Raw genomic sequence first — 21,531 nt, forward strand, 5'->3', positions numbered from 1 at the left:
TTACATTTTGTTTACAAGTTTTCTTTTATTTTAAGCTTTGTCTTGTTACCTTCAAGGGAGACACCAGCAATGCCAACTTCCATAGTATTGTAGAATTAGCATAGCGTAGAAAATCGGCAGAAGGAAATCCTTACAGGGTGTTAAGAAATGTCTGGAGTCCATGAGATTGGATAAGAAATGGAAACCAGGATTCAGGTTTGTTATACTAGTTAGCTAAATACCTTCCTTATTTTATTTTAGTATGTGCCATTGCTCTAAACTTTGGGGGAAGCACAAAGAAGAATATAGAAAAATGCTGCTTCTTAACCTCTGCTTTTTATCCTAATTATGATGTTCTTACAGTAATATTCTAATGATTATACTCTATATGGTACTTTATCAGATGAAACCTGACAGGGGAAGCTGCTCTCTGTGGGAAATCTTTTCTGAAGATTAAAATAAAGAGAAATAATTGAGGCGAATAGCAGAATTCATGCTAGATCTCGTTACCCAAATCTGTCAACCAAATGGTGTTTCCCAAGGCTTCTCTTTTTTTGACTGCTAGAACTGGGACAAATTAAGGCCACTTGCCTTTAATATGTAGCTTATGTACTATAAAAGTTTGTCAGCACATGCTTGTGGTAGTTTAATTTTGGGGGTTTTTTTTCAGTTAAAGAGAATACATGGGGTGTGATTGCCTCACATTTGATGCTCATATTGCAAACAAGGGCAATCCCTGTGGTGCAGCCTGTCAGAGCTTTACCTTGTGATGTTTCTATCTGTTACTGCTGTTCTGCTCAGAGAGGGCAGCAAAGGATTGCAGATCTTTTGGAATCCAAAAGGAGCTCAGCTCTGAGATGTAATACTGAGGAAAAATGTGTCTTTTTAATATACAAAGGAGAAATAGGGGGGACATTCAGATCATTGCTGCTCAAACATACTTGAGCTTTTTGTCCTTTTTAGGTGTGGGTGTATTAGTGGAGATTCTGGTAAGAGAAGCACTTAATCACTTTGAGCTTAGGCATTACCTGATAGGTGTGAAGAGTCCCAGCAGAAGCACAATGAGCTGTTGAGGATTCATCCTCAACTGGAATATTGCATGACTCATTTGGCATGAAGATAAAGGCTGTACATTTCAACATATAATGAACAAAACACTGAAATTAATTTGTAGCACGGTGAGATTAATGACTGTTGTGATATTAGGTGTTTTCATTAGACCTCAAGACTTTCAGACTGTTATAAGTTTGGTTGTTTCTTTTCAATATGCACAGATACCATCAGGGGCTATATGACATGATTCAGACACTATCTCTTTTGCCTGAAGACAGGAGTGTATTTTCCAGGTAACACCTCAAAATTATGCAAATGGAGAAATTTATTAAATGACTCTGATTTGTCATGGATCTGTGGACTTAGCAATGATTCTTTTTCATCCTTTCAATGTCTTGGCTTTCACTGCTAAGAGTAAGTTCAGTTAGCACAGAAAAAACCTGAAAAGACAATTTATTCCTGCCCAGAAGTTCAGTGCAGTGCTCCTGCAGCCAGTGTCTTCCCAGCTAGAGATGGTCCCAAAGGTGCAAAGGGTGAACAGGTACAGAGCCATGACCATTTAGCAGTACTGTAATTTTGACACTCCCTATCATCCCTTTACTCTTGTTTCATGCCTCCTTCAATCTTTCATTTTATCTCTTTACTTCTCTCATTTTCTTCTGCCCCACTAGCCTTTTGTTGGCTCTGCACAATTTCAGGAAGCTGAACATGCTTTCTGCATTTATAATGCTACTCTAGATACTTGGCTTTTAATAAATAAAAAAATAATATTGTACATTTTCACAGCAGCCCATAAAATAGAGATGTAATGAGATTTTAATCTGATCGTACCATTTGTACTCTGAATCACTTCCTATTATCTCCTACTAAATTATTACTGCTCCTTCTTTCCAGGGGCCAGCTCTCAAAACCAGAAATCATGCTTGCTAGATTTGCCTCCTAATCTGATGGTCATAACTTGATTGCTTCATACTCTCTGCCCCAACAGCAGAATTCCCCCAAGATGTGATTTGTCAGGTAATTTTTTCATGTGCTGCTGCAAGCAGCAAATGGCTCCAAAATGCTTTCTGTCATGTGGCAGAACCCAGTCACACTCTGCCAAGTGACCAAATCAGTTTCTGCCCAAACTCTTAATAAGTAGATATGAAATTGTACATTTTCTTACCATATCACATCTGTGTTATCATGTGTAACCCACCCACCTTGGAATGAGGTGCTTGCCTTCCATCCACAAAGGAAATTCTCAACATTATCACTCCATATGAACTGTGACATAAAATTCCAGTGGCATGCATTGAGATTCTGCATAGATATTTTCTGGTCCACTACTTCCCTGTGTGCCCTCTGCAATTCCATGGTTGAAATAAGCAAAGCCAGCAGTATCTTTCAACAAACTACTCCAGAGAGGAATCCTTAATAATGCTGTGATTTAGTTCATTTTCTAGATCATGTCCTGTGATGTGGGATTGGATTACAGCTGAACAAGACTGGCTTTCTGGTTTAAGAGAATGGAACAACATGAGGGCATTTATTTCATGGATTTCATGGATTCAAGCACCTCATTTTCAGTGCCATATGTAGGGGTAGTAAAGGCTTTTTCATCAAAGTAATGCATTTCCTAGGAAATGAAGATTTCCATGGGAATAATTCAGTTTTCCTGAGATGTTTTTATTTTCCTGGGGTTGGGCAGAGCAAGGGGGAAGGAGTTGGTGTTTGGTGCTCTCTTAAAGCACTAAGGAAACAAAGTGGGAGAAAAATTTAGGAAACATTTGAATAATTTTTTATTTTAAGTTAAATTCTAGGAGAAGAATTGAGAGACCTATAGAGTTTCCCTGGAAAAATGAGACATTCAGGAATAAGAGGAACTTTAGAACCGTAAGGAGAGAGAGGAATAAAAGTAGAATATGGAGGTAAGAAATAAATTGCTCATGTTTCTATAGTCTGGTTTTCAAACTTTTAGTATATTCTCCAAAAGATGTTTGTGTTAGTGTCTGGTATTCCTATAGCACCATTTCAGGAAAGGTGTGAGTTTCAGAAGTGTGGGGAGCAGATAAAGAAACCATCTGTTACATAGGAGATGAGCTGCCCAACAGAACTGGAGGGAGAAATTGTCTGGAATGAGTCATAAGCTTGTTGTTTTCTGTGGGTGAAATATCAAGCCCTCTATCTCATGTTATAAACAGCATTTTTTCTTCTCTCATTCTTTGCCTGTTCCTGCATTTTTTTGCTCCAACTTTAATTAATTTTAAAATGTTCACATGTCTGTTTTGCCTGTGAGAACTGGGCTTTTCCCTCTGAACAGAAGATGACTTTGGCAGCCCTGAGAATTCAAAGCCTATCCAAGTGTTCACTTTGGTCAGGGACAAGGCACTCCCAGTTGGACAAATTCCCTGAACAAATCTGCAGTGTGGCCTGTGATTTCTGCTCTGGAAACCATATATCTCTTTTACGTGGCATCAGATTACAGGAGAGCTGAGCATCTTGGAGACAGGTGTTGTGCAGTCATTTTAGTATAAATTATTTAACAACAGCCTTGAGTCCCACTTATAGTAACTGATGACTTGCAGAGACAAGTAACTGCTTTGGAAACAGAAGCACAGGTTTTGGAGGCTGAATTAAATAGACACAAAAAAGGTAAGGTAAAGGTAAGTATAATTTTTGGCCTGGTAAAATGATGGATGTGCTTGTGCTGTGCCTCTAAAAGGGGCCTGGAATACCCAGAAACAGGGTGTATTTATAGTTGTTCTCTCTTGAACATTCAATTTTGAATCTCCTAGTAAAATACAGATTTCATATTTTCAATCAGTGTGTGTTAAAATGTGTGTTTCAATAAGTTATGGCATGCTCAGCAGGCTGGTGGTTCCTTCTGCCTGAGATCCTCATAAATACAGCGTGAGAGAAGCATTTGTTAATAATCTTGAAACAAATGAAAAATTTGTCTCTATTTCGTCTTTGAGCTGAGCTGTAAACTTGAAGAGATTACCCTAATGCAGCTTCTGATACATTCTTTTATGATGTACATAATGGACAGTGCATACAGTCCTATGTTTCTTCAGTATTTAGTGATGCCTTTGTTCCTGGGGCACTTTTATTCTAGTTCTAAAATTGACTGATAATGATCACTTAGAGCCCAGAGTGGTATTTATCCTCTGAGTACAGAAGTCCACTGCAGTAGCTACTGACATGGAAATAATTTCTTTTTTGAAGTTTCAGCTATTTTCATGCAGCTCTTCCCATGTGATTGGAAAATGAATTGTGCTGTAACTACAAAGAGGAATAAAACAGTAAACCAGCCAGGCAAGTTGCTTTGTGTGCAGTAGAAAATCATGAGAAGAGAACAAGATGATGTGTTCTGGCAATCTATAGGCATCAGCTGAGGTACAGGGGATGTAAATCAAGATTTAGATGCAGTGGAAAGCAGATTTTTTTTTTGTCTTAAATTAAATACAAAAGCCTGCTACTGAAATGTTCTCCAAGTGGAATTTAGCTCATGCAGAAAAAAAAGCAAAAGGCCTTGTTTGTGTGATAGGTCCTTAATGTGAGAGAAGTGATCCTATAAGCTTTTATGATTTTCTTGATGGGAGCTTCTTTCACCTCAGGTGAACTACAAAATTATGGACTGTATTCACTAGGAAGGGGTGGATATCATGGCAACAAAGCCCAGTACTACGAGTCTGACAATTAAGAAAAATGTTTCCATTGAAGGCTGTAAGTGTTTAACCATGGAGGAGCAGATTTTCAATTTGTCTTCCACTTAGTTTAGGACTAAGCTAAGTGCCTCTAAGGAGAGGAGGATTGTGGCTACACTGGCAAGTTATGGACCCATGGGAACATAGAAATGTGTCTGTACAGAGGAGCAATTGATGCCCAGCTCATCTGTTTTATAGCTGTTATTTTCATTGCCTAATTCCCTGTCTACCTTTATAAGTAATGACATTTATTTTCTCTGCACTAGGTTATACAGGTACAGCAAAAAAGCAATTACTGAAATTGGTGAAGGATATGAATTTTCTAGAGTATGATTTATCTGCTGATCTGCTTCATGCCTTCCTTGTCATTACTGGCAAAGTATCTTTGCAGTTCTTAAGTGAACTACATTCCTTTTCTGCATTAATTGGTGTCCTGCAGCTATGAAAAACAGAGCATTTAAAATTTTGCCTGGGAATTTTTAATCAATATTTATTACCTAAAACCACAGGAAATGGTGCAATATCTAAAAGATGTATTTGGGTTTAGGGATCAGAAGTAATTCAGTCTTCAATGCATTCATTTGGAATGATTATGTAAGTCTACTTTGAGACACAAAAACCACTGTGAACTGTTTTGAGACCATTTCATCTGGACCTGAACTAAGAGCAGTGATATGTTTTGCCCCCAGTGCATCAGCCAGTAGGTTGCAATGACTAAACTACTGATTTGGAAAAACAAACTGGAGTAGTATTTTGAAGATATGAATGGTTGCTTTCTTTCAACTGTTTTTTTTTTAGTAATACTATTCCTGATGCCATTTCAGCCACCTTCTCAAGGGTTCAGCTTTGAAGTGTAGTTTAGACTGATTTTTACATTATTTTTCCCAGCAAATCTCCAATGGAGCTGAGAAATTTATGAAGCTTCTTGTAACCTTAAGTTAATGTTTATTTTCAGAGAGCACTGTGCTTCATTCAAATGACATCTATACAAACCACAAACTGGTTTGCAGGTAAGTGCAAAAGTACTCTTATGCTAAACACACTGGAAGTTCTCAAAAGCAGAATGGGAAAACATTCCTATTGTATGCTCAGTTTCCTACAGCCCAGAGTTGTCAGATAATGAACTTTTAAGCCAGGCTCTGTACAGGAAAGGCACATTTGGCCCCAGCAAGGATTGGATCTATAGAACATCTGAGCTGCACTTCTTGGCATAAACTCCCAGTCCTTGAGCTTTTAGGTTCCTTTTGGTGTCACTTCTCATTTCCAGCATTTCCTGTCCTGTAGGCTTACCCTGGTGTCACCATCTCAAGGGAAATGCTCCCCCAGCTCTAACACCTCCTGTGCAGAAGGGAAGCTGCCAGATTCCCTTTCTTTTGAGAAAACCCAAGTGCTCTTTATTACATTTTTATGGTGAAAGCCCATCTGTGCTGGAAAAGCAGCTGTGCAAGTGTGGCTCTGTCAGTCTGGGCTTACCTGGTCAGCTCTCCTGTCCTGAGGCAGTGCCCAGAGGAGCAGAAAAGTTGTGCTGGAATCTGACAGCCTGCAAGGCCACCATGTAGGAGCAGGCTGATCTCAGCTGGACAAAAGTCTACAGGGCAGGAGCCACACCTGGAAATAGAAAATGAGCTCTTTACTAATTCATATTACTTGAAATTTTAAAATTGAGCAAGGTGTTATCAGATGTGCCCTAAGTTCTGACCTTTTTCATCATTTATGTCAGGGACACCTTTTCTTCCTTGAGAAACACCTTTCTTCAGTAGGTGCTAAAAAGAAAGAGTTTGAAATTGTGGTCTATTGTCTTCCAGAAGGCTCAAATCAGCATTCCTGATGACCACTTAATTTTGCATTAATTATAAACTAATCTGTATTTGTTGTTATATCCCTGAATAGAACCAACTCATATTGTGCTAATATGACCTCCACAGAGCTTATAAGTAATTCAGGATGAAAGCAGCATTTGTTAATCAGCTGCTGGGTTTATCTTTCTAAAACACAATTTCAGGTTAAGTACATACTCAGGAGGAGCTATCCTGTCACATGTAAAAAAACACAATCATTGAAAGGCTCTTTTCATTCTCTTTACTTTTCAAGTGGCAATTTTTAGTGGAAGCTACAAGGTGCAAACAGGAAGCCATTCAATCAGTAGCAGCTCATACTTACTGCTTTAATTTTTACTTATAACACATAAATATGGGGGAGCAGGTGGCTAATGTACAGTTAGAGCAGAGGAGAGGTGAGTTCTCTGCTGTGGCTGGTTTCCTGGTGTGAAGGCATCAAACTCTTCAGTTTAAACATGCAGAGGAGAAGCTTTATGCAGGACCTGTGACTGTAGCACTGCCAAATGGCTCTGCCTCTGATCTTAGCACCTGGAGACCTAAGGAGTGAAAAATAATTCTTGGGTTGCAGTTTGGCCAAAAATGCTCAGGGGAATAAACAATGCAAGATTGCCTGGAAAGCTGGGCACAGCCTTGTGTCTCTTTTAAGCTCTGCTGTACCTCTCAGCACCAGCAGCACGACTGGATACTCTGTGCTCTCTCTAGCACAAATGACTTTTTCCCGAGGCACCTACAGTTAAAATCTCTTTTTATGGCCTGTGACCCCAGTGAAGATTCAGACATCAGTTGAGCTGTTTAGATCAGTGCTGCAGGGTAGACACTTGTAAGAGCTTTTTCCTGGCTTTCTGTGAGCTCTGGTTTGTTTATGACTTCAGCTGGTGGCACAGTTTGTCCCTCTGAGCTGAGCTTCTGTGCTCATCCTGCAAAGAAACTTCTGGCATATTTGCAGTGGGAGGAAGACTCTACAATGTGCAACTGGCTGGCATCCTCTTCTAGAGTGTTTAAATTCGGAAAAAATTTCAAGCAGCTGGACTAAATACACAGAATGTGAGAGCAGCAGGTCGACCCACGTTTAGGTGTCTGATTTCAGAGCCTGAGATTGCTACCTTGGGCTTCATGCAAACACACCTGCAGCTGCTCAGCAGTGCAGCAGCCTGAATTTCACTGTTTCTTTGTGCCTTTTCTCATCAGGCTTTCTGGGCTTACTTGGGAGGATCCTGAACAGAATCTTTTCCCTTTCTTCCCAGCTGCACGGCTGTGCTGCAACACTTGGCCACCTTTGCCTTGTGCTTCAGGTGTGTAGAAAAAAAAGTTCTATGCAAATTTCCATCCTGCCCCAACAATTATACCCAAGCACATTTATAATTCACAGTTTTGTTTTGATGTAAGAGAAGTTAAACCATGCAAGTTTCTTTAGCTGAGATGGACAGACGCAGTTTCACCAAATTTAGTTGGAAATCCTGGGACCCCTTCAGCAGAATCATATTGTCTACATTAGTTACTCTCTTGATTATCTCCTGTCTTGCACTTTATGGGTCCAATGACACCCCTGTGAAGGTGTCCCATTCAGAAGTGGTTTGACCAGCACTACATTGGCTACAGATCACAAACATTTAACTTCTCTATCCCCTTACACCCTCTCCACCCTGCCTAAGCAACCATACATATTCACAGAAAGGAAAGACAGGAGGAAATTATGCACTATTTAAATCCTTTTACCTTTTTATTCTAGACATGCAGCTAAAATGGAAAAGGGGTTGTATTTATGGGACTTCCTAAGCCTGTTAAGTAGATCTTTTATTTATGCATCACAAAGTAGTGGAGCAAATGTTATCTTGAAGTCTCTGATTGTCCTCTATGGGCTGTTATTTTCTACTACATGGTATTTAGCTTCAAGCTGCAATTGCCACCCTCTGGAGAATCTCATCTGTCATTTTCATGAGAGAAGTGCATTTCTGGGTTTCATGACTAATGGTGAATAGAAGTTAAAAGCTTTTCAATGGAAAAGTTCTACAAGCAAAGTGAAAATATTTCTATTCCTGTTTCTTTATAACATGTTTTAAATTCTATCTTAAAGCAAAACCTGTATTTTTAATAAGTGTTGGCAACAACATGGCAGGACTGGATGACAAGAAAAGTTTTCACCTTCTCACACAATAGCAGTTAAAAAAGCTATTTAAGAAATATTTCAAATGTATCTGCAGTGCTGAAATGTATTATGTATATCACTTCACTGAAAATTGTATATTACTCTTTGTCTCAAGTTACTGGGAGCTCTCCAGTGGTTTTGAATACTGCAGTCCTAAGGTTTATTTTTGTCAAATACTCTGAAAATAATTCTGAATTTGGTCTTTATTGTGGCAAATGGTGTGAGTTCTTGAAAATATAATAGTTTACATCATTTATCTCTGTAACAATAACAAAGTCTGTTCATCAGGAAAGGTAAAAAAACCATAAAAGATTGCAGTGATTAAACTGTTGGGCCCCCTTTGTGTGGGAAAATAGATTCTAGAGAAATGCAGTGTACTACTGGCATGGTGACACAAGCACCAAAACAGGAGCACTGTTGTTCTCAAGGTTTGGAAAGCTAAATTTTATAAGTTCATACTTAAAATCACTCCAGCTTTAGGGGATTGTCCACAGGAACAATGGCAATGGCCTGAGCCTGTGCAAGAGGAGCTCTGCTGTACCCAGCAGGCTGGGCTGTGCACAGGGCTGAGCACAGGCACAGCTGGGGAAAACTGGCTTCTAGCTTGGGTCCCTGAGATGTTCTGGTAAGGCAGACAAACAGTGAGACTTCTTGAAAAATGAGAATGTTTGAGGAGTTCTTGTGTAGATTCCCACTCCTGGGAAACAAGCATGTTCCTGTCTGCCTAGAATGAGTCCTCAAATCCAAGTAAGAGTGCCAAAACCAATTTATAAATAAATATAATTAATACTTTCATTTTACTATAAAAGGTATATTTCATACTAGAATAGGTAGCTGAAATGATTGTTAATAATTGTATAGAGTTTCTTTTGTCTTATTAAACATTATTTTTGTTAGTCTGCAAAACTACATATAAAGCTACTTAAAGGCTGTAAGAGGTGACCCCCATGGAATAACAAAATGATATTTTATTAGTTAAGTGGTTGACATTCCTGGTTATTACATTTCTCAAAGTTATTAAACATTCTCTTTGATTTGTCATTCAAGTTAAGTCTGCTGTGTTTTAATAACCGTTTAATAAACGTTTTCAGTTTGAGTCATTTTGGCCTCAAGCAACATTCAAGATCTTCCCCTCTCTTGAGAGAGAATCTGAGGGTGTAGAACTCTGTTCATTCCTGTTTGTTTTATTTCTATTTCTTTGAGTCTTCATCTGTTCCTTGTTTTTATCTATTAGCTGAACTTCAAGGGGCTTTAAATAGAGCTTTTCTCATTTACCCTTGCAGGAACCTTCCAAGGGTATTTCTGCACCAAAGCCTCTGCAATAACTGCACCTTAGGTAGTTTCAAGTCAGCTGGGATGTATCAGTCAAAGGTAAGGAGATGAATCTGCTTCCTTGGGCACTCACAGCCTTTCCTTTGCATGTCAGCCCTTTGCACAGAACCACCACGTGCAATTGCAGGAGCTGGGTGGATGCAGGGCTGAGCCTCACCAGCCCATCAGGTGCTCAGGATATCTGCTGTTCAGGGGAACTGAAATGGTGAAGTACTTCATTAGCTGTCTGCTATAAAATGCTCCTCTGCTTTTGCACAAATTAGGATCAAACGTGTGCAAAAGAAGCAGATTTGGTGTGTTAAGCTCTACGTGCTTCCAACAACACAATCAGCTAAAACACTGAGAATTTTGTGTTCACTCTCCTGAAAAAATCTGTGGAAAATGGAATTCTGTAATACCTGTTGTCCTAACTTTCAGCTCATAACAGCAATAAAAACCACAATAGGTGGTGTTTGCTGAGAATTCATTAATGATTGTGTCCCCTAAGTAAAATACAAAGCAGCTTCATTTCACTGTGATCATCAGACCTTAACAGCAGCTTGGTGAGTTTATTATTTTCCTTTGCTACTCTGTATTTTCTGCCATGTGTTTTCAACCACAAGTTTCTCCCAAGGACTTTGAATTTCTATTGCAAATAAAACACTGACAATGCTTTTGGATACATATGTTCTAACACTCATCAGTGAGACATAACACAGCCATTTCCCAGCAATAACAACATAATAAGAGCTTGGCAGAATTTTTTTCCTATCAGCAGGCTAGATTATTTTAAATTGATAACAAGAGCCAGGTGGCTATTCATAAGGGCAAGATATGAATTGCAAGCACATGTTTCCAAGGCAATGCTGGCCAGTGGCTGTTCAAGCATAAATTGCTTCCTATTACCACTTTTGATGGGAGGTAAATGGTGCAGCTCATCTCTATGGGAACACAAAGTGGCAGGACACCTCCAGCATTTCTCTTTGCACTGTTCCCAGTGGAGGAAGGCAATGTTTACTCCTCTGTGACACACCTAAGTGACATTGCAGTGAGTAATTTCCTTGTGCTCTTGAACAAAGATTAGGAGTCAGCCCCCATGCTGTTAAGCAGTATTCCTGTAAGGGGGCTGCTTGCTGCAGAAGATGAAAGGAGGAATTAGAGTTGGTAATACAGGACAATACAGTTGTCCTACAGGATAAAAAGGTGAATTGATGATCTGAGGGGAAAAAAACAGGATTCCTCAGTGATCCTAGGAATAACATCTCCCTTTAGCTAGCTCTGAAACAGGTAAGAAACAGACTTGAAAACATTACTAGGTTTTGAATTTAGAGTGAAATGTTTCTGCCTGTTTATGAAAAGACAAGACAGAAGCTGATTAGAGTGTGGTCCAAAGTTTTACTAAACCTGGATAAAGAATATGGGAAGGGAGAAGGGAAGAGCATTTGGCCTGCCCAAAGGAAGGAAGAAGGCCACGTCTAAAACTCTGTTATTGTCAAAGTAAGAGCTGCTTGTTGCCTTTGTTTTAATGTGCTGTTTGGTTTTCTCCTTTTTTAATTCAAGGCATAGAAACAATGGCTCAGTCAAAATTACTTTAATCTAGCAACTTGCCTACCATTTTCACAAAACCCAAGAGACCACTTTGATATCTGTAGTTTAAATCAATTATTTAAAGTATATGAGAGAGAAGGAATCTAATGTAATCTGAAAGCAAAGGCCAGGTACTTAACATGGGTTTAACTTGAAAGTTCTTTGGCAGGAGAGAACCATGACTTTAAGAAAAAAAATTGAAATCTGGTCACCTCTTTTCTTGATAGCAAAGTTTGAATTGTTTTTCCTAGAACAGAAAATTGATAGATTGAAAGGGATTTGGGTTAGGGTTAAGGTTCAGTTCAGTCTGGTGAAGCCAGCTCTTTAAAATCCAGTGCTCCAAGCTTTGCTCCCCAACTCTGCTTGGAAACTCATGATCTATATTCAGTATTCCTTCTTCTTCTACATCTACCTTTGTACACTTAAACATAGAAATCTCCCTGGGATTCACTCCCCAAAATAACAGTGTATTATTGAGCTGACAGCATTTCTCTGATGCCATGCTTTTTTCATAAATATAAACAGGTCTCATCAGCAATTACATTCTTCCTGTAATGTGTTTATCCTCAAGTTAAGGTCTAGGGCACACACAGCACAGTTTTCTTTAAGTATTAGCAGTGGGATTAAGTGACACACTGTTGACATTTTTTCCCTCCTATTCCTGCATCAGTGCACTGTAAATTAGCATACAAATTATTTTATCAGTGTTTCTTATTTTCCAAAGGTGGGGGACTGTTGAAATTCCCATATTTTTGTTTGGTTTTGTGTCAATAAAATTGAATTGCAGGAGGGGAGGAGGTAACACTTGACCTACTGGGTTGTTTCATGACCTAAGAGGTGACATATGCTTAGTGCCCTGTATTTCTGATGAAGTCTTGAGCTGATGCCAATGAGCCCTCTTAAAGCTAACTATAGACACTTAACTCTGTATGATTTAAAGCTCAGCAAATAAATTCCAGTGGAAATACTAGAATGCAAATTTTAAAAATGACTATTGTTTTGAAAGAGGTAAACATGGAGAATTGACCACACCTGCTTGTCACACAGATGCTGGACCAAGGACTCACTCAGAGAATCAATATCAGGAACTTGCAGCACAGTGACACACTTTAAATTATTGCCTCACAGATTGGTAATATAAACTAGCAAGGCAGTACATCACTATTTTATGTGAAAGAGCACAACATACCTTTACACTGATCAGGACATACTAAATTATCATAATCAGTTATTAATCAGCTCACTTCAAAACAGCAAAATGAGGAGTTTACCTTGTGTTCTAAAAATGAGAAGCTTGAAAGCTGTATAAAATTAGTTCTGGTTCTGAAACCCCCTTGGCAGTTAGTTTTTTGAGGGTAGCATGCAGAGCTGTTACAGAAAGAAGCAATCTTTTTGGCCATATGGCATCTTGAAAATCAGATTCCATTTTTCCCCCAAGTTCTCCTTTGCTGAGAGTTGAGCAGGATTTGGGTTTAATCCACTGTCAGAACATCATATTTAATATTCTTATGGTTCTTCCTAATGCTAGAAGGAGGCATGCAGTACCTGGGGTCCTCTGAAACCATTAAAATTCCCTGCTGAGCTTTGTGGGTCTTTCCCAGCTAAAGGCCTTCAGCCATTATCACACAGGTTTACCTGCAAATTTCAGAATTCCCATCCCAGCTATTCTACAGGGATGCTAGGCTGCAGACAAAATATTTACTTACTTTCTTCCTTGTTGAGTATGTTTGTTTTCCCTCATTCTCTGCTGCATAACTAAGGAAAGTAAATCTAATGACTAAGTAATCTCTCACATTGGATTATGTTTTAGATTTCTTATCAGATTCCATTGTGGAAGTATGATCTGACTCATGGGAGAACAACTGTTACCAAATGTATCTTTCTTCAAAAGTTTTACCAAAAGATAAGAATTGATAAGGTTTTACTAGATCATAAGCCATGTTTTGCTCATGCCACACATTCATAAATAGATAGAGATAAGCTACTGGAGCTTTACTGATCTCCCTGTTTAGTGCTTTCAATTCTTTAATTTTCTTATAATATAAACTGTGTTAGGTGGAAGAAACAGTACAAATCTCCAGAGACTTATCTTGTTCATGTGTTAGAGCTGCATGTATATGCAGTGATGCAGCAGAAAAACCAGCCCTTACAACTGTTGCAGAGTTGCCTGGAAATTGGATCTGTTGAGATTTTGTCCTGGTAACATTCCCAAGAACTTGGGCACCCAGCAATATTTGAAATATTGCTTCTCAAAATCTGGATCCATTAAGTCCCATCTTGTTCTGGAATTGAAGAAATTTCCTATGTTCCCCAGAGGTCTGCTGCCATCCAGAAACAGAATTACCTGTGTCTTTGACTGTGCTCAATTGTCTGGTATCTGTGCTATTTCCAAACTGCAACAGGAATTAGAAAAAATATTTTATCTGTTGGGTACTGTCTAATCCACATTTTATCCACTCAACACCAGTTTTTTACATCTACCTCATGTGGACTACAGAGAGAAATAGTTTCCATTGGTGCTGCAAAAGGACTAGTGTGCATTCAGAGCTCTGCTGCCCATCTGGTAGAGGAAGGACTTGGAAGACAGATTGTCCAGAACATACATTTGTGAGTATTAACTGATCATTTGCTAAGAAGGAAACCTGCTACATCCTCAATTTGCTATTTGTGGGGGGTTTTGAGATAGAGAACAGGCCATGCTGGGCACTTTTAACTGCAGGACAAGGCTCACAGTTCTCAATGGAATTGGATTTAAGTGCCTGCACTATGTCTAAGGGGAATCCTAAATGTATCTTCTGCTTTGGTATTTTATCTTGGCTAGGTCAGCCAGTTGATATGAAACATCTCTAATTGCTGAGCAGGGAGCCTAAAGGTGTTAGATTGCAGCTGTGAATCCTGCTGGATTCATTCAGAAAGAATAACACTATTATTATTAGGGGTGATGACAAAACTTAAATAGTTTATGTAAAATGCAAATGAAAAATAGAAAACATCCCATCCTTAAGAGACCACAGTATAAACTGACAAAACATCAAACATTTTAGAGTAGAATGCATCAGAACCAGAAGGAAGTTACAAAATCCCAATATTTATTTCTGGGAAACAACAGGAGCAAAACCTCTGGTTTCTCTTTTTGTTTTTTTTTTGGGGTTTTTTTTTTGTTTTGTTTTGTTTTTTTAATCCATTTGAGAATTTTGTGCATGTCTACAGATTTTTTCCAAGATCCATCTCTGACAAGAGAGGAGCAGCTGTCTTGTGCAAGAGAGACCACAATGAGCATTCTAGCACATAGCTAGAAAATTATATTAAGGTAAGATAAATACATCAGATACAGAGAGGGGAGGAAAGTTTAGAATTCTGATTACTGGGTCAGACTATCTGGAAGGTACCAGGCTTCCCTAAGATTAATCACAAGAGTATCTTTTATTTTACACGAGCCACTGGTGGCCATCTGCCATTTTTTGCTTTTATAAAACAACAAACAATTTTAAAATATGACCTAAAATTGCTGAAAGTTACTTTACAGTTTTATATCTTTTGTGTCTACAAATCTGGGGTTATCTGTTAGTTCTGGATTGTATTTTCTACAACTTTGGCTGTATTTTGTTAAAAAAAAAGAAATTTCTCAACCCTTAAAACTGACTTCAGTATTTGCATACCAAATATATGAGCAAAACTGAAAAAGTTCATTAATGGCCTCATATCCACTTCAGCCATATCGTTTAACAAACACTACACTATATAAAGGGAATTTGTGTGAACTGCTTTTTCATTTCATTTTGAAGCAGAAGGGTAAGTTGAATTTCCTTTTAATAAATCACAAAGAATTTCAGCTAGAAGGCAAACCTGTTCCTTTTGATTTCTGTGGTCATATTTATGTTCTAAAATTAAATTTCCCTTTATTAGTAATTTTTTTACTTTGCTTATACTAGCAATTTTGGTAGATAAGGAGGTGCCTGAAGGACACTAGATAGTAATGACTGATGAAGGTCATTAAAACTGGATTAAAACTGAAGAGCTGTGTTTTTTCAATTTTGCTATATAACTGATCAGGAGTCTGACTCTGCATCATAATCCAATTATGAGCTGGATGCAGTAGTCCATTCAGATGTAATTCCCTGAATGATCATCACCAGGCAAAGGGTACATGTTGTAATTGCATTTCCTTATCTCAAGGATGTGACTATGCCTATCACCTCAGGTAGGTTTCTGGTAAGGTCTTCAATAATCTGCTCTCTCTGAGTCACTGGCCAGAGTTTCCAGAGGGGTCTGCTGGCCTTCAGTAAAGGGTAAACAACTGGAGATGCTTCAAATTCAACAAACCAAACTGAACAGCACCTTTAATACTGCACATGTGCTCTCAGGTGGATTTGATCTTACATTCTTTAAAGTGCAAATTCTTGACCATATTCTGTTAGTTAAACAGATCCTATGTGCTGCAAATTTATGACATAATTGAATATTTGTATATTCAAGGGAATGTTCCATCAGATTGAGGTTGATGAGACATTCCCCTAGAAAGAAAAGTTGCTGTTGATGCAGATTAAAAATAACCTCAGAAGTCTTCTATAACAGAGTCAATATGGAAGATATAAACAATGCTTTTTCTTTTAAAAGTTCACCTCACTTAATAAATGACACTAGATGATATTTTGATTCTGCTTGGCATATATACTTTGAAATGTAACAGCAAATACCTTGTTATAGCTTGATGAACCTAGGTGTTAATAATCTTAGAGCATTCAAGCCAACCAAGCTTTTATTTTAAATTTTAAGAGGAGCTAGATTTAGAACCTAGTATGTGTAAATCCTGATTTTAAAAAAAAACACAGAGCTTTTTAAGAGAGAGAGTAGGTACAGGATCCTCTTTGATTTGTGCCACTAGAAAAGTGAAGTAATGGATATTAAGTTGTTTTGTATGAGTCAACTCATGAACATCACCCCACTGGAAACAGATACACATTCTGGCATCTTGAACCTTTCTTTATATCTCCTGTTACTTTAACTGAAAGATGTCAATAACTGGATATTTCTATGCCATAGTATCTTACAGTCCTTCAGGTTTCACAGCTGCACAGCACACACACTTACTCTGCTGTAAACAACCCACAATGTACAGTTCTAAAATGCTTTTCAGTCGTGATAGCTCAGCACTAAGATTATAACCCTAGTTGTTGTTTTATCTGTCGGGATAAAATAATATGAATAAACCTATTGCCAACCAGCAAAAATTTATTTTCTACAAGATTAACTGACATTTTCAAGCTTGTGGAATTTTGTTCAAAACAGGATAGGAATGTCAATTGAGCTATAAAGTTTTGCCCATGTGTAAAATTGTATCAGTTTATGCCAAATAAATGTGCTTAGATAGTGTTGGGCTTTAACAATCTCCCAAACATGACCAGTTCCACTGTGACAGATCTGCCTTTCAGGGTAATATCCTATGCATCATCCAGTGATTACAGTCCTTGCAGACAACTAATGGCTTAAGTGTAATCACTTACCTCTGAGCTTATCATTTCTCAAGGATTAATCCAACAAATAGTCAATGACAGTGAAAGGGATAATTTATCTTTACCACTCCAACTTTATCAGTCTAGAAAGAATTTTGTGTATGAACTACACAATGGTTGCAAAATAAATCTTTTACACCTGAACTATAAACTTTATTTAAACAAGTAAATAATGTAAATTTCAAGATGTCTACAATTTCTTACAGAATTGCCTGACAAATGTGTGGGTTTGTTTTTTTACAGCTGGCCTGAGAAATCATGCTGTCTAACTCATCCTACATCCTCATAGCACTGGCTGCTTTGTCAGTGACTTGCCATGCCCAGAGTAAATGCCCAGAAATTTCTGGGCTGCCTGGCATCCCTGGAAGGAATGGTCTCAAAGGTAAGCAAACTTCATCTTTTGCAAGAGACCCACCTGACAAAGGCTGCATGACCAGAACAGATAACACAGAAGGACACGTGCTCTCAAGGAAGCAGATGTGTTAAGCACAAGAAGGAAAAGAGAATGGAGGAAATGGGCAGTTTATTTTTTTTTCTAAAAAACAGGTCTCCTCTTTCTTCTGGGGGAGAAATTTATATACATATTTATCTATATGTGGAAATGCTTTCTCCAGGTCTGCTGACAAGGCTAAAGCATGATCAGAATTATTCCCAGAGTCCCTGTATTAGGTCAAATATGGGGTTTTTTAAATGGGCTGTGAAGTGCAGTAAGAGCTGCAGTATTGCTGGGGATGCAGCAACATTTTGTGTTTCTCCATTGCTGTTTGTTTTAGCTGTGAATTGTGGATTATGATCATGAGAATACATTAGTGACTTTATTCTACACATAGGTCCCCCGTTACCTGAGGAAAGTGGTCTGAAAAAAAGAATCTACCTTTACAGTGGGTTCCAATCTTTAGCAAGCAGCACTGGATGTATTTTACACTATTCAGAAACCTTCCACTGCCACTGTTTATGGCTCGCATTAAAGCAAGATAAACACCCAGCACTTTAAAAAGAAACTCACACGGTGCCATAGGAACTGTTTCCTCCTCAGAGTGTTCCTCATGCCTGTCATCACCAATGAAACCTGTCCTTGGCAAAGCCAGTTTCATAGATAAGCTAACAAAAGGCTTCAACCTTTTGTAGAGCTTCAGTTTCTTTTCTGCAGAGGAGAATTACCAGCATTTCAGATGATTGGATGTTTTTGTTTGTTTAATCTAGATTAACAACAATGTGAGAAAATAATGGGAAAATATTTATTTTACTCTTGCTGATGTTAAAAAATACATTTTCAAGTTAGTTCTGCAAAGTAATGGCTTTTATCCATGGGATTGTTCCTAGCAGCACAGCCTAGTATAACTGTATAACTTTTGTTTTTTTCTGTATAGGTCTGCCTGATTCTCTGGCCAGCAAATTTGCTTTAGCAAATTTGAAGCACCGGCTTTTCCGACTTGAGGCTGGTAATTCTTCCACTTGTTACTTTTTCAGCTCACAATCAATTTTAAGTGCAATAGGCAAAGTTATTTACAGAACCATGACTTGCAGGAAAGAAACTGCATTTGGAATGGGTGCTACACTCCAAAACTCCATTTTCTTACTGAAAGCAGGGGAAGTCAGGGTTCTTATTTCCCTGGTGAGAAGCAGATTCCTCTTGGCAATCATAATGCACGTTTATTCAAATTGGGTTTATTCTTAAAAATACTCCAACTACCTGTTGTTGTACTTTCCACATGGATTCGTGGAAACTCAGTCTTGTACCACTTTTATCTATCAGCAACCAGCTTGTTAAAGGTGGTAAATTGTTTTGTACTGAAAGGGATTCACAAAACAATTATCATTTTTCTGTTTCCTTTGCTCAAATCTGAAGCATGCTGATCATCTTCAGAAAGTACACAAAATATAACAGGGTTGATATTTAGCAGATGTTGGTGAGACGTCCTTGTCTTGGAGACAAGGACAAGTGGTCACAAGCAGAAAAATATATTTAGTGAACAGTTAGTGAATGGGTAAAATTAAGGATCTTTATTTATCTTCTTCCTTAGCTCAATTTTTCCCTCTGTTCCTTTTAGCACTTTTAGTTTTCATCTCTTGATTTCTTTTACTTTGCTTTTACATCAGTATGCCATAGAGAATTTACAAAGCTAACTCTTTTCATGTTTTAGTGCTTGCTTTGAATGGGAAAATGAGAAAAGTAGGAGAGAAAATACTTGCTAGCAATGGGAAGAAAGCTGACTTTGCATCTGCACTGCAATCCTGTGAAGAGGTTGGAGGAACTCTTGCAGCCCCCAGGAATGAAGAGGAGAATAAAGCTATTATGGACATTGTGAAGCATTATAACCAATATGCCTACCTGGGCATTAGAAAGGGGGAGGCTTCAGGTCAGGTTAAGTATTTAAATGGCATGCCTCTGAGTTACAGCAACTGGCACCAGCATGAGCCCAATGGCAAAGGGAAAGAGACATGTGTGGAGATGTACACTGATGGCACCTGGAATGACAAAAAATGCAACATGTACCGTCTCACAATCTGTGAATTTTAAAGAATGGCCTTTCAGCCACCTCAGAGTATGGAGATAATGACGTATCTGTGTTTCGGGTTGATTAAATTTCTGCAATTTCTTTGTATCCTAAAATATAAGATGAATCATATTGTGATCTCTTTTAGCCTTAGGAAAATGCCAAATGTGCTAGGTGATTAACATGATTAAAATGTGCCTGAACTGATGTGCCTGATGTGTTTCTCCCTTTTGGGGGTTGGGAATACCTCAGAATTCACTTCTCATGGCAGACTGTCTCCGTACCTTTGTGAAGATTAGAGGAAAATTCCAAGGTTTGGGAGACTGGAAATGCTGAAGTTAAAATTGCCCATGGTGTCATAGCTGGAAGCATTTTGAAGTACTTAATGTTAAGTACTTAAGTTTCTGCCTCAGAAGAGATGCACAGAGGTTGACTTCACTGGAGCAATTATGGTTTCAGGTTTTGGACATCACTTTCAATCACAGAGCCTGTGTCACATTGAACCACTCACTGATTCATTAGTGTCCACTTTTTGTTTTATAAAAATATCAATAATACTAGTTACAATTAATTTTTCTAGTTTCAGAGGCTACTCTCTATAAAACACAAAGATAAATATTGCACTCAATTCAAGTAGAGTGTATAAAATGCCAAAGATTGCTTTTTGTTGCTAAAACAGCACATTCCCTCAGAAAAACATGAGACTGCAGTGTTGGAAGGCCATTTCCCAAAGCAGATAATATTTTGGGAAGGCAGCTAAGAGTGGAAGTTCAATCAGTTCAAACACAAACATCTCTGCTGATGTTATATACCAAGCAACAGCACAGACAGACTTCAACTCAAATCTGGTAGGACCAAGAAGCAACTTTGCACAGAATATTCTCCCTGCTACTCTCTTTGGGCAGCTGAGCAGAGTTACCATGAGCAGCACATTCTCACATTCTTACCTTGCAGTGAGGAAGCCCTGGGCTCATCCATCCTCATTTACACACTACCTGATGGAGGGAAAGAAAGGAAGCACCAGCTTTAAAATTCATGCATTAAACACAATCTCCTCCCCCACATTTGGCTCTGTGCAGGAACCCCTGGGAGCTGGACCTGACTCTGGGCAGTCCCAGATGTTCCCAAGGCTCCCATGAGGAAGAGGGGTAGGATCTATTCCCATTCACTGCAAGCCCTGCCAAAATTTTGGCAAGGGGTGCTTCACCCCCAAGGTTCATGCAGCACTCCACTGATAAGAGAGCAGACTGGGATTCTGAAATGGAAAAAGGTGCACCCAGGACCATGCTGGAGAGGTTTCAAAGTGTGAACCTGCTTTCAAACCTGCTTTCCAAAGCAGCCTGTTCTGAGACCTATGACCATGGTACCATTTCAGCCAAAAGTTTCAAACAGGAAGGTAATAAAGCCATGACAACTTTAACTGTGGTTACGTTGAGAAAAAAGGTAAGGCTAAATTTATACCTTTTCATTTTCCTGGGTTTAGATCTGACCAGCTACACTAAATCTGCTAGAAAGTGTTGAAGGTTTACTTAAAACTACCTCTTAAAGATTAGTATTTTAATAAGCAAACCTCATTAGCAGTTTTTGAGTCTAACTGTGCAGTTTCTTTGTTAGAGCAAAATGTTTACATGTCACAAAAAGTCACCGAAGCCTTCCCCCAAAAAATCCCTACCAATATCATCTTTTACTCTCTGAACTGAAAAAGCATATTCATTTATATATATCTCTGCCTAGTTTTGGGGCATCCTATTCCTTTAGTTAATGAAAAATTTATTTCTACCACACTTGGGGTCACAAAATGACTGTAGAGATCTCTTGTAAAGACCCTTAATGTGTAAAAATGTTTTACAAATGTTTTAACACCACATAACATCTATATCTAAACAGATTTAGACTTCAAGACAGAAGAGTGTATTT

The 21,531-nt window shown here is 38.5% G+C and overlaps 1 protein-coding gene across 8 annotated transcripts in view; it reads left to right on the forward strand.

The window, feature by feature from the left end:
* SFTPD (surfactant protein D) overlaps window positions 1–19,821 on the forward strand; it is a 76,573-nt gene extending 56,752 nt beyond the window's left edge. For 2 of the 8 annotated variants that reach the window (XM_077183293.1, XM_077183296.1), the window contains 9 exons: window positions 1,254–1,325; window positions 1,927–2,049; window positions 2,824–7,851; window positions 9,989–10,076; window positions 14,071–14,210; window positions 14,814–14,913; window positions 17,360–17,498; window positions 18,487–18,558; window positions 19,261–19,821. In XM_077183293.1, coding sequence (XP_077039408.1) covers window positions 17,375–17,498; window positions 18,487–18,558; window positions 19,261–19,637 — 573 coding nt within the window. In that variant the 5' untranslated portion in view covers window positions 1,254–1,325; window positions 1,927–2,049; window positions 2,824–7,851; ... (2 more) ...; window positions 14,814–14,913; window positions 17,360–17,374 and the 3' untranslated portion in view covers window positions 19,638–19,821. Of the gene's footprint in view, window positions 1–289; window positions 2,050–2,823; window positions 7,852–9,988; window positions 10,077–14,070; window positions 14,211–14,813; window positions 14,914–17,359; window positions 17,499–18,486; window positions 18,559–19,260 lie in introns of those variants that run through there. The other 6 variants (XM_077183297.1, XM_077183298.1, XM_077183295.1 and 3 more) reach the window with 4 other exon arrangements.
* The last annotated feature ends 1,710 nt before the right edge of the window (window positions 19,822–21,531 follow it).

The sequence above is a fragment of the Agelaius phoeniceus genome, chromosome 9 (genome assembly GCF_051311805.1).
Source record: "Agelaius phoeniceus isolate bAgePho1 chromosome 9, bAgePho1.hap1, whole genome shotgun sequence".
NCBI classification, from domain to species: domain Eukaryota; kingdom Metazoa; phylum Chordata; class Aves; order Passeriformes; family Icteridae; genus Agelaius; species Agelaius phoeniceus.